The sequence below is a fragment of the Gorilla gorilla genome, chromosome 21 (assembly GCF_029281585.2).
Source record: "Gorilla gorilla gorilla isolate KB3781 chromosome 21, NHGRI_mGorGor1-v2.1_pri, whole genome shotgun sequence".
In the NCBI taxonomy this organism is placed as follows: Eukaryota; Metazoa; Chordata; class Mammalia; order Primates; family Hominidae; genus Gorilla; species Gorilla gorilla.
This window is the reverse complement of record NC_073245.2, coordinates 61,499,773-61,513,199: the sequence shown is the minus strand read 5'-3', so window position 1 is coordinate 61,513,199 and position 13,427 is coordinate 61,499,773. Positions and strand designations below refer to the sequence as shown.

Here is a 13,427-nt window from a genome sequence, read left to right as displayed (position 1 = left end):
CTTCATGCATCTGAGCTCTTGTAGGTGCCGTCTTCTGTCCCTTAGCTTCAAGAGTTTCCATCTCTGGCCAGGCACGGTGGCTCACGCCTGTAATCCCAGCACTTTGGGAAGCCAAGGCGGGCAGATCACGAGGTCAGGAGTTCGAGACCAGCCTGACCAACATGGTGAAACCCCATCTCTACTAAAAATACAAAATTAGCCTACAAAATTAGCCAGGCATGGTGGTGGGTGCCTGTAATCCCAGCTACTCAGGAGGCTGAGGCCGGAGAATCACTTGAACCCAGGAGGCAGAGGTTGCAGTGAGCCAAGATCGCACCACCGCACTCCACCCTGGGCAAAAGAGCGAGACTCCATATCAAAAAAAAAAAAAAAGAGTTTTCATCTCTCTCCTGCCTGTTTCTCTCTCTTAGCCCAGGCAGAAGGGGATGAGGAGGAAGAAGGGGAGGAGGAGAGTTCGCTGATAGAGATCGCAGAGGAAGCTGACCTGATTCAAGCAGACCGGGTGATTGAGGAGGAAGAGGTGGTGAGGCCCCAGCGGCGGAAGAAGGAAGAGAGTGGGGCAGACCAGGAGTTGGCTAAAATGCTTCTGGCCATGAGGCTAGACCACTGTGGCACTGGGACAGCAGCTGGACAGGAGCAAGCCACAGGAGAGTGGCAGGTAAACTTACTTCCTTGGGTTGAAACAGGCCTGAGAGTGTTCTGACCACTTGTTTTCCCCCACTTCTGATACAGTATATTCACTTCACCATTACAATTAGCTAAGTACCCGTATTACAGCCTACCCCTGGTATGAGATGGGTTTAGTGATTCCCAAGGATATAAATACGATGGTTCTTTAGAGGGCCTCTGGCAAGAAATGCCAACGTAGAAAGACAGGAAGCAGGTAGCCAAGTGCTTCTGTAGAACTTGTGGAAGAATGTAGCACATATGAGTCAGGTCAAACACGGTCTCAGTACTTAATGCCTTCAGGAGTGTTGTCTTCCCTATTTCAAATGAGTTTGTGAACATGTACTAAGATTTTAGAGGATTAAAGTAAGCAATGAAGCGAGACCTCCAGGCTGGATGGAATATTCCTCCTTCATTCAGCCTGGAATTTGACACTTCTCTTAAAGCCAGAATTGTATGAATGCCCAGGTGTCTTCATGTAGCCTTCCCTCTGCTCCTTTTGGTGGAGCCTAGTAGTCCTCACTGTTTACCATGCATAACTATGATCATCAAGGATTAGATACTCAAAATAAGAATTTGTAAACCTTACCAATGATTTGAGAACTTTCAAGGGCAACTTTGGATGCAGTTTTCATCTGAGTGCTGGCTTTGCACCTGATCTAGTTCAGTTCAGTATCACTATATGTGGTGAGCGGAGTCATGATCTCAATTCTTAGAAGCACAGATTCAGCATCTCTCCCAGGAGGCATCAGGAAAGGTTGATTTGTTTCGTTTTGAAGCAGCGGGAAGATCTTTATTTAGTGACATCTGTCTGACTTGCGAGCCTTCTAAAGGCTCATAGCCTTAGACTCAGTGACGGCCAGAAGAGAGCACTTTCTCATAAACAGTGCTTTCCACCACTTGTTAAAGGTACTGTGTTGATACGATGGCAGTAGGACCGTTTTAGCAGGCACTGTGCCAAGTCCTGTGTGAAGCACCAGTTGCTAGGCACTGGTTGTACAGCATTCAACAAGAAAGTACCACCCCCATGACTTTCATGGCATACATTTTAGGAACAAGAAACAGGCTATGGTCAAAGATGTTTAATGATAACTAGTGCTAGTACTAGTATAAATGCTTTCCACGTATTTACTCCTGACAAGCCAACAATCCTATAAAGAGATACCATTATTATTCCCATTTTATAGAAGGTGATACTGAGGGACACAGAGGTTAGGTCATTTACCTTAGGTCCCACAACCTAGTAAGAGGTAGAGTAGGGCTTTGAAGCCAGGCAAACTGGCTCCAGAGTCCTTGTTTAGCCACTCTACAGTGGAAGAGCTGTTGGGAGAATGAAAGACACTTGACATTAATCAGCGATGCCAGCCCTTTTTCTTATGTGCTGTGACCCCTGCCTTGGGCTTAAAACCAAGCCTGCCTCTGCTCAGACAGTACCCTGCCTGGTATTGATGTCTGCAGACCCAGCGCAACCAGAAAAAGAAAATGAAAAAAAGAGTGAAGGATGAGCTTCGCAAACTGAACACCATGACTGCAGCCGAGGCCAATGAGATCGAGGATGTTTGGCAGCTGGACCTCAGTTCTCGCTGGCAGCTTTATAGGTACTGTGTTCCACACCCAGCCAACCCATGTAATTTCCCCAGGGAGTTCCTCTTCTGTTCCTAGAACATTCTCCACCTCCAAGACCTTCAACGATGTTAACTAACTATTGATTGAGCACCACCACTGAGCTGAGTGATAGGGATACAGCCATGGGATAGAATAGACACTTTGCTCTACTTTCATGGAGCTTATAGAGTCTATCCAGGGTAACAAATTAATTATTACCTTCGTGGAGCCTATGGAGTCTATCCAGGGTAACAAATTAATCACATAATTCCACAAATAAAAAGTTACAAATGGGTATAAAAACTCAGAAAGAAAAGAACAGAGAGGTAACAGGCACAATGACTCACACCTGTAATCTCACCACTTTGGGAGGCTGAGGCTAGAGGATCTCTTGAGGCCCAGGGTTCAAGACCAGCCTGGGCAACATAGTGAGACCTCATCTCTACAGGAAAAAAAAAAAAAAGTAGGAGAGGCCGGGCGCAGTAGCTCACGCCTTTAATCCTAGCACTTCGGGAGGCTGAGACAGGCGGATCACAAGGTCAGGAGATCAAGACCATCCTGGCTAACACAGTGAAACCCCGTCTCTACTAAAAACACAAAAAATTAGCTGGGCGTGGTGGCCGGTGCCTATAATCCCAGCTACTTGGGAGGCTGAGGCAGGAGAATCGCTTGAACCCGGAGGTGGAGGTTGTAGTGAGCCGAGATCACGCCATTGCACTCCAGCCTGGGTGACAGAGCAAGACTCCGTCTTTTAAAAAAAAAAAAAAAAAAAAAGTAGTAGAAAGCCGTTGGAAAGTTTTACAGCGATTAGTGACATCATCAGTTTTACTAATAAAATAAATACTCTATGGAGAATTAGAGGAGGGGAGGGAAATTAGGCAGGGATGCTGCAGCTGGGAGAATTTATGAGAAATTCTTCCCAAAGTTTTTAAAGTCTCTTATTTTCTTCCCATAGTTAACCTTTGTTCTTTATCTCACCCCTTTCCTTAGCTCCTGACCACTCTGCACATCTTTTTGTTGGGCATTTTGGATTCTTAGGTCCCTGAATGTATCTCTCTGTTTGTCACTATGTTCCAAGGGTCCAAGGTTCACTTCATACACTGGGCACACTGAAGGGCGTTCTTCCACCTTCTCAAAAAGCATGTGGCTTTCTTTCCTTGGTTCTTCCCATTCTCCAGGCTCTGGCTACAGTTGTACCAGGCTGACACCCGCCGGAAGATCCTCAGCTATGAACGCCAGTACCGCACATCAGCAGAAAGAATGGCCGAGCTGAGACTCCAGGAAGACCTGCACATTCTTAAAGATGCCCAGGTTGTAGGAATGACAACCACAGGTAAGAAACTGTGGAGAAATTTGCCTGTTGCATCTAAGTTCACTTCTGGTGCCAGATTATCTAAGGACAGGTAAAGAGGAGCTTCTTTGGCAGGTTAGAGGAAAATACCATGAAAAGCTACTGAAAGCACGCATATTTTGAGAACTCTTGGTGAAATTCACTCACTCTCTCCAGGCGCAGTGGCTCGCGCCTATAATCCCAACACTTTGGGAGGCCAAGGCAGGTGGATCACCTGAGGTCATAAGTTTGCAATCAGCCTGGCCAACATGGTGAAATCTCGTCTCTACTAAAAATACAAAAATTAGCCGGGTGTAGTGGTGGGCGCCTGTAATCCTGGCTACTCGGGAGGCTGGGGCACAAGAATCACTTGAACCTGGGAGGTGGAGGTTGCAGTCAGCTGAGATCGCATCACTGCACTCCAGCCTGGGTGACAGAGTGAGACTGTCTCAAAGAGAAAAAAAAAAGAAAGAAAAAAGAAATTCACTCACTTTCTTCTGCTGGGTTTGAAACTCCAACAGTGACCAACATGGTTTTAATGTTCTGGAGACTACCCAGAACACTATAAGGACCAGTTGTCGCTGATCCAGGTTCAGGGAAGATACAGAAGTGGATTCCCAGAGGCCCAGTGGCCCTGTGGGTCCTGTGCCTCAGCTCAGAGGAGCCTTTCTCTTCTTTCCTCACTTGAGGTGCTGCCAAATACCGCCAGATCCTACAGAAGGTGGAGCCGAGGATTGTCATAGTGGAAGAAGCTGCGGAAGTCCTTGAGGCCCATACCATTGCCACATTGAGCAAAGCTTGCCAGCACCTCATTCTGATTGGGGACCACCAGCAGGTAAAACAAGAGTCCCCCTAGAAGATGGGCTGGCTCTCCGTGGGGGTGAGATCATAAAGGAAGACCCTGGCCTCTGCCTCAACAGTCCTCAAGCTTATTAGTAGCTTCTTGTGATTCCTCTTGTCTTCACCTCCCACGTTCAGTCTAAGAGCAGGTGCTATTAGATTTGGGGTATATTTTAGTGGTAATGTCATTTATTTCATCCATTCCCTCTGCTATTTACCTAGTCCACCATGGCCTCTTGAGTGGACTGTATTGTAATAGCATGCTCCTCAGTCTCGCTACTTCCATTTTTGCTGCCTTCTAATGCACTCTACATAAAGGAGCCAAAGTGAATTTTAAAAAAAAAAAGGTAGATAGATAATATCACTTTCCAGCTGAAAACCCTCCAGTGGTTTCCCATTGCACTTGCATAAAAATCAAGCTTCTTAAAATGGCCCACAAAGGCTTATGTGATCAGGTTTCAGCTTATTTCTCTGACTTCATCCCATTTGCTCTTGGTGTCCCACTGTGTCCTTTCCGCTCACCATTATGGATCTTGCTTTTCAAATGACTGAAGAACTGGCAACTTCTGCCATGCTAGTGTCTACTCAGATGTCACTGTTCAGAGGCCTAGCTAGAAAAAACCCAACATGGGGCACTCTGTCATATCACCTTTAGTTCTACTAATCCTTAACCCTTGTCATTATTAATCCTTAAACTGTGAGTATGTAGAATAGTGCCTGGCACATAGTCAACACTTGAAAAACATTTGATGGTTGGTTGGATGGATGGAAGTATGGATGGTTAAATGACTTTATCAGTAGAGAATCCTCAGCCATGTTTCTCTTCTCAGCTGCGCCCCAGTGCCAACGTGTATGATCTGGCCAAGAACTTCAACCTTGAGGTGTCCCTTTTTGAACGGCTAGTGAAAGTAAACATTCCCTTTGTCCGTCTGAATTACCAGGTGAGAAGCTGGGCCTCTGTTGTTACCAAATGCCCAGGAGAAAGCTCCTGGGAAGCTGCCAGTTGCCAGCAAAAGAGGTCTCATATAAATAAAAATAATTTAATACTGAAATGACTCTGTCAACCTTACATTTTCTGTTTTAAAACACCACAAGATCACTGTGTTGAGTTTTTGTTGGACAAAGGAGCTGTTTATGTTATGCTTTCTCCTTATTTTTTTCAAATGATAATCTCTATCTCTCTAGATTTTCTTTCCTTTTTTTTTTTTTTTTAAGAAAAATAGAGGCCAGGTGCGGTGGCTTACACCTGTAATCCCAGCACTTTGGGAGGCCAAGGCGGGCAGATCACCTGAGGTCAGGAGTTCGAGACCAGCCTGGCCAACATGGTGAAAGCCTGTCTCTACTAAAAATGCAAAAATTAGCCAGGCGTGGTGGTGGGCGCCTGTAATCCCAGCTACTCAGGAGGCTGAGGCAGGAGAATCGCTTGAACCTGGGAGGCGGAGGTTGCAATGAGCCGAGATCATGCCACTGTACTCCAGCCTGGCAATAGAGCTAGATTCCGTCTAAAAAAAAAAAAAAAAGAAAAGAAAAATAGAGGCCGGGTGTGGTGGCTCACACCTGTAATCCTAGCACTTTGGGAGGCCAAGGCGGGCGGATGGATCCCTTGAGTTCAGGAGCTCGTGACCAGCCTCGCCAACATGGCGAAACACTGTCTCTGCTAAAAATACAAAAAATTAGCCAGGCGTGGTGCCTCATGCCTGTAGTCCCAGCTACTTTTGGAAGGCTGAGGCAGGAGAATCACTAGAACCTGGGAGGCAGAGGTTGCAATGAGCTGAGATTGCGCCACTGCACCCCAGCCTTGGTGACACGTCTCAAAAAAAAAGAAAGAAAGAAAAATAGAGATGAGGGCTCACTATGTTGCCAGGCTGGTCTTGAAATTCTGACCTGAAGTGATCCTCCTGCCTTGGCTTCCCAGAGTGATGGGATTACAGATACGAGCCATCACAACTGGCCCTCCCTAAATTTTCTAACAGCAACCTTATCTGTAAAGAAATTGTCCGTGTGTGCTCTGCCCATGTTTCTAATGACATGCATGTGTTTTTTCAGCACCGTATGTGCCCTGAAATTGCCCGCCTTTTGACCCCTCACATTTACCAGGATCTGGAGAATCATCCATCTGTTCTTAAGTATGAGAAGATTAAGGTGAGTCTGTCTTACCCGATCTTTCTTGGATGGTGTCAGCAACCTAAAAAGGCTATGATTTCCTCAAGATAAAAAAGCTTTTCAGCGGCCAGGCGCGGTGGCTAACACCTGTAATCCCAGCACTTTGGGAAGCTGAGGTGGGCAGATCACTTGAGGTCAGAGTTCGAGACCAGCCTAACTAACATGGTGAAACCCTGTCTCTACTAAAATACAAAAATTAGCCGAGCATGGTGGCAAGCACCTGTAATCCCAGCTACTCAGAAGGCTGAGGTGGGAGAATTGCTTGAACCCGGGAGGTGAAGGTTGCAGTGAGCTGAGATCGTGCCATGCTACTGCACTCCAGGCTGGGCAGCGGAGAGAGACTCCCTGTCAAAAAAAAAAAAGAAAGCCTTTCAGAAGGGAGTAGAGCCAGCTTTTTAAAAGCTGGTTACTGGGAGAAAATTGAAATACAGACCAGGGTTTTTTAATCCCAACTCTGCCTGTTAGCCATGTAACCTTAAGCAAGTTATATAAGAATTCTGGCCAGGCGCAGTGGCTTACGCCTGTAATCCCAGAGCTTTGTGAGGCCGAGGCGGGCGAATCACAAGGTCAAGAGATCAAGACCATCCTGGCCAACATGATGAAACCCCATCTCTACTAAAAATACAAAAATTAGCTGGGTGCGGTGGCGTGTGCCTGGCTGGGTGTGGTGGCTCATGCCTATAATCCCAGCACTTTGGGAGGCCAAGATGGGTGGATCACCTGAGGTCAGGAGTTTGAGACTAGCCTGGCCAACATGGTGAAACCCCGTCTCTACTAAAAATACAAAAATTAACTGGGCATGGTGGTGGGCGCCTATAATCCCAGCTACTTGGGAGGCTGAGGCAAGAGGATCGCTTGAACCTGGGAAGTGGAGGTTGTGGTGAGCCAAGACCGTGCCACTGTACTTCAGCCTACGCAACAAGAGTGAAACTCTGTCTCAAAAAAAAAAAAAATTGTCAGCTGAGGCCAAGAGTTCAAAACCAGGCTGGGGAACATAGCAAGACTGTCTCTTTTTAAAAAATAAATAAATAAATTCTGAGTATCAGGTTCTTCTGGACAATAAGAATAATGGCTCCTGCCATATCCCATTACTGTATGGAAGGAGGTAATGTATATAGAGCAGTCAGCACAGTGGAGTGCTCAGTAAGTTAGCTGCTCTGTCATCATCATCATCATCCTCACAGCACTGCTTGTTCTTTCAGCTATAATGGTTGGATTGTGGATGGCTGTTTTATTTTTTATTTTTTTTGAGATGGAGTCTCACTCTGTCACCCAAGCTGGAGTGCAGTGGCATGATCTCGGCTCACTGCAATCTCTGCATCCTGGGTTCAAACTATTCTCCCATCTCAGCCTCCTGAATAGCTGGGATTATAGGCGCCCACTACCACGCCCAGCTAATTTTTGTATTTTTAGTAGAGACGGGGTTTCACCATGTGGGCCAGGCTGGTCTCAAACTCCTGACCTCAGGTGATCCACCCACCTCGGCCTCTCAAAGTGCTGGGATTACAGACGTGAGCCACTGTACCCAGCCAGCTTTTTTAAATATTAACATCAAACAAGTATCTTGAAAACTGAAAGAGACATAATCTTTTATTTTCATAACTTGCTGTGGCCCCAAAATGAAGCACACAATGACCAACTAAAGAACTAAAGATAGTGATGTTGAGTGGACAAAAAGCTTTCCAAGGTCTCTCTCTGGAGCAGAGTAAGTGGCCAGTGCATGTCAAGAGAGGAAGATAAAAACAAGTGCCATGAGTGAACCTTTTAACATGTCACTTCTTTTCCCTGTCAGGGGGTGTCTTCCAACCTTTTCTTTGTAGAACACAACTTTCCTGAACAGGAAATCCAAGAGGGCAAAAGCCATCAGAACCAGCATGAGGCTCACTTTGTGGTAGAGCTGTGCAAGTACTTCCTGTGCCAGGAATACCTGCCTTCCCAGATCACCATCCTCACTACCTATACCGGGCAGCTCTTCTGCCTGCGCAAACTGATGCCTGCCAAGACATTTGCTGGTGTCAGGGTCCATGTTGTGGACAAATACCAAGGGGAAGAGAATGACATCATCCTCCTCTCGCTAGTGCGGAGCAACCAAGAAGGCAAGGTGGGTTTTCTGCAGATATCCAACCGCATCTGTGTGGCCTTGTCCCGAGCCAAGAAGGGAATGTACTGCATCGGAAACATGCAGATGCTGGCCAAGGTGCCCCTGTGGAGCAAGATCATTCATACACTTCGAGAGAACAATCAAATAGGCCCCATGCTCCGGCTCTGCTGCCAGAACCACCCTGAAACCCACACCTTAGTATCCAAAGCTTCTGACTTCCAAAAAGTACCCGAAGGAGGCTGCAGCGTGCCCTGCGAGTTCCGCCTGGGCTGTGGACATGTCTGCACCCGTGCCTGCCACCCTTATGACTCTTCACACAAGGAGTTCCAATGCATGAAGCCATGCCAGAAGGTCATCTGTCAGGAAGGGCACCGGTGTCCCCTTGTTTGCTTCCAGGAGTGTCAGCCTTGTCAGGTGAAGGTGCCCAAAACCATTCCTCGGTGTGGCCATGAACAAATGGTCCCTTGTTCCGTGCCTGAGTCAGATTTCTGCTGCCAGGAGTCTTGCTCCAAGTCTCTGAGATGTGGGCACAGATGCAGCCACCCATGTGGTGAGGACTGTGTGCAGTTGTGTTCAGAAATGGTCACCGTAAAACTCAAGTGTGGGCACAGTCAACCGGTAAAATGTGGTCATGTGGAAGGCCTCCTGTATGGTGGTCTGCTAGTCAAGTGTACCACAAAGTGTGGCACTATCTTGGACTGCGGGCATCCTTGCCCAGGCTCCTGCCACAGCTGCTTCGAAGGGCGTTTCCATGAACGCTGTCAGCAGCCCTGCAAGCGCCTGCTTATCTGCTCACACAAGTGCCAGGAACCATGCATTGGCGAGTGCCCACCCTGCCAGCGGACCTGTCAGAACCGCTGTGTCCACAGCCAGTGCAAGAAGAAATGTGGGGAGCTGTGTAGTCCCTGCGTGGAACCCTGTGTCTGGCGCTGCCAGCACTACCAGTGCACCAAACTCTGCTCTGAGCCCTGCAACCGACCCCCATGCTATGTGCCTTGTACTAAGCTGCTAGTTTGTGGCCACCCCTGCATTGGTCTCTGTGGGGAGCCATGCCCCAAGAAATGCCGGATCTGCCACATGGACGAGGTCACCCAAATATTCTTTGGCTTTGAGGATGAGCCTGATGCCCGCTTTGTGCAGCTGGAAGACTGCAGCCACATCTTTGAGGTGCAAGCCCTAGACCGCTACATGAATGAACAGAAGGATGATGAAGTCGCCATCAGATTGAAAGTCTGCCCTATCTGCCAGGTGCCCATCCGCAAAAACCTGAGGTATGGAACTAGCATAAAACAGCGGCTAGAAGAGATTGAAATCATCAAGGAAAAGATCCAGGGCTCAGCAGGGGAAATAGCAACCAGCCAGGAACGGCTTAAGGCCCTGCTGGAGAGGAAGAGCCTCCTCCACCAGCTGCTTCCTGAAGACTTCCTGATGTTAAAGGAGAAGCTGGCCCAGAAAAATCTGTCAGTGAAGGACCTGGGTCTGGTTGAGAATTACATCAGCTTCTATGACCACCTGGCCAGCCTGTGGGATTCCCTGAAAAAGATGCATGTCTTAGAAGAGAAAAGAGTGAGGACTCGACTAGACCAGGTCCATGAGTGGCTGGCCAAGAAGCGCTTGAGCTTCACTAGCCAGGAACTAAGTGACCTCCGAAGTGAAATCCAGAGGCTCACATACCTGGTGAACCTTCTGACCCGCTACAAGATAGCAGAGAAGAAGGTGAAAGATAGCATAGCAGTAGAGGTCTATAGTGTCCAGAATATCCTCGAGAAAACATGTAAGTTCACCCAAGAGGATGAACAACTTGTGCAGGAAAAGATGGAAGCTCTGAAAGCCACCCTTCCCTGCTCTGGCCTGGGCATCTCAGAGGAAGAGCGAGTGCAGATTGTCAGTGCCATAGGTTATCCTCGTGGTCACTGGTTCAAGTGCCGCAATGGCCATATCTATGTGATTGGCGATTGTGGGGGAGCCATGGAGAGGGGCACGTGTCCTGACTGTAAGGAAGTGATTGGTGGCACAAATCATACTCTGGAAAGAAGCAACCAGCTTGCTTCTGAAATGGATGGAGCCCAGCATGCTGCCTGGTCTGACACGGCCAACAACCTGATGAACTTTGAGGAGATCCAGGGGATGATGTAGGAAGATGGTACACCACTGCCTTTTGCCCTCGCCACTGAATGACTGGGGCCAGCTCCCTAATGAAGGAACTGAAGTTTGTTTTTTATTATCATCCTTTTTAGGCTGGGCGCAGTGGCTTACGCCTGTAATCCCAGCACTTTGGGAGGCCGAGGCAGGCGGATCACGAGGTCAGGAGTTCGAGACCAGCCTGACCAACATGGCGAAACCCCGTCTCTACTAAAAATACAAAAATTAGCTGGGCGTTATGGCGGGCACCTGTAATCCCAGCTACTTGGGAGGCTGAGGCAGAAGAATCGCTTAAACCCAGGAGGCGGAGGTTGCAGTGAGCTGAGATCATGCCATTGCACTCCAGTCTGGGCGACAGGAGCAAGACTCTGTCTCAAAAAAAAAAAAAAATTCTTTTTAGTCTTAGCACCTACTTAAGGATCCACTTTTAGGGCTCACCCACATTTGTTTCTAGATTTACCCCTGCGCTAGAGTAAGCACTTTATCTCCAGAACTGAGAGCAAAGTTAACAAATCTCACCCCTTCTCTCCTGCAAATTAGTGGACAGACTCCCTGGAACATGTTTGGGGCTTCCACCTAGGGCCACCTAGTGGTATCTCTGGGTCTTTACTTGGTCAAATGTTTATTCTACATTGTTCCCCAGGAACAGAGTATGAGCTCATTGATGCAGACCTTAATTGCCAGGCCCTAATTTGCAGACTAACTCTCATAATAAACAGAGGCCCATAGTTGTTTATGAACTGCTTATCCCTTAAAGGAGCACAAGAACCCCTCCCTGCCCTCCTTGGGCACCCTGCCTCCAGGAGATGGGGGCACGTGATAAGACAAAAGACTGCACCAACTCACCCTGACACAGTTACATAGTCACTGAGAGTGGGGAAGATGGGACAGCCCACATGCTGCATAAGATGGGCCTTATGCAGCAGGCCCAGGTCATCATTAAGGAGTGACCCCTCTCCTGTAACCTGCACTTTGGGATGGTAGAAGTTTTTTTACCTGCTGTCTGACAGGTTTGGTGGCACTGCTGGTTACCCCTGGGCCCTGAATGGAGCAAAAATCACATTTGGTACCAGCAGCACCTATCCCAAGTGTGATCCTTCATCCCAACACTCCCTCTTGGAGCTGTTCCCTGGGTAGGGCTAGCATGCCAGCAGCTTCTGCAGGCTCCAAACCCAGGCCAGAAGCCAGACCCAGGCCTGCTGCCTGCATCTGCATTCCCTCCTTCCAGTGTTCCTTAGAACAGACATTTAGGTATCTCAGGTCCTTTCTAAGTGTCCCTTTCCTATGTATGCATTTCCTTTTTTTTGTCTTTACTATGCACTTTAGCTTATAAAGCCAATTAAAAACGATGATTGAGAAAATCAGTGGTCCACGTGTATCCTCAATTTTCAGAAGCAACTCAGCCAAAAACAGTGAAGACGGGCACAAGGAAGGCATTGTCTACAGTGAGGCTGTGATTTTGTTTTTGTGATACAGGATTTTTATTTAGCTGGTGAATGAATCATTTTTACCCACGGTAAAAAGAACATTTTTTCAGCCTGTACAAAAGGGTATACCTGAAGTTTCTTTCTCCAGAGGCAAACCCTGTTAACTTCCTGAGTCCTCCCAGAGAGAACTTATGCACATGCAATACACATCCCTTAGGCCAGGCATGGTGGCTCACATCTGTAATCCCAGCACTTTGGGAGGCCACATTGGGCAGATGGCCTGAGCCCAGGAGTTCAAGACCAGCCTGGGCAACAGGGCGAAACCATCTCCACAAAAAAAAAATACAAAAATAAGCCAGGTGTGGTTGCTTGCACTTGTAGTCCGAGGTACTCCAAAGGCTGAGGTAGGAGGATCACCTGAGCCTGGGGAGGTCGAGGTTGCAGTGAGCAGTGAAGCCACTGCACTCCAGCCTGGGCAAGAGTGAGACCCTGCTTCAAAAAAAGGAAAAGAAAAAGTACACAGTTCTGCACTTGGCTTTTTTAGCCTAATAACCTACTTTCTGTAAAATCCAGAAAGACAGTAGTCTGAACTGTGTACTCCATCACACAGTTGTGCTATCATTTTCTGAATTGGACTCTCTGTTGGTGACTTAGGTGCAGCCTGAACGAATAGCTTTGAACACACTCTTTAGTATCTAGGGTATGTGCTACTGGATAACTTATAATTTTTAAGCTGGGGGTAGGGTGGTAAGTACTCCCTGAAATTATAACAAACTATACAGTTTTCCCAGGTGGGGCCCCACAGCTTTCATCTCATTCTGAGTCAGAAAAGGATGAGAACCGACGTTCTTACAGGATCAAAACTGGTTTTTGGCCAGGTACGGTGGTTCATGCCTGTAATCCCAGCACTTTGGGAGGCTGAGGTGGTGGATCACCTGAGGTCAGGAGTTCAAGACCAGCCTGGCCAACATGGTGAAACCCTGTCTCTCCTAAAAATACAAAAATTAGCCAGGCGTGGTAGCGGGCACCTGTAATCACCGGTATTTGGGAGGCTGAGGCAGGAGATTCGCTTGAACCCGGGAGGTGGAGGTTGCAATGAGCCAAGATCGTGTCATTGCACTCCAGCCTGGAGGACAAGAGACTGGTTTTTGCA

At 47.7% G+C, this 13,427-nt stretch overlaps 1 protein-coding gene across 5 annotated transcripts in view; it reads left to right on the top strand.

The window, feature by feature from the left end:
• Positions 1-12,208, top strand: part of ZNFX1 (zinc finger NFX1-type containing 1) — a 32,370-nt gene extending 20,162 nt beyond the window's left edge. For all 5 annotated transcript variants that reach the window (XM_019017078.4, XM_055373167.2, XM_055373170.2 and 2 more), the window contains 7 exons: positions 411-658; positions 2,125-2,264; positions 3,450-3,604; positions 4,291-4,436; positions 5,272-5,382; positions 6,488-6,583; positions 8,397-12,208. In XM_019017078.4, the coding sequence (XP_018872623.2) occupies positions 411-658; positions 2,125-2,264; positions 3,450-3,604; positions 4,291-4,436; positions 5,272-5,382; positions 6,488-6,583; positions 8,397-10,841 (3,341 nt within the window). In that variant the 3' untranslated portion in view covers positions 10,842-12,208. The remainder of the gene's footprint in view (positions 1-410; positions 659-2,124; positions 2,265-3,449; positions 3,605-4,290; positions 4,437-5,271; positions 5,383-6,487; positions 6,584-8,396) is intronic.
• Positions 12,209-13,427: the final 1,219 nt, after the last annotated feature.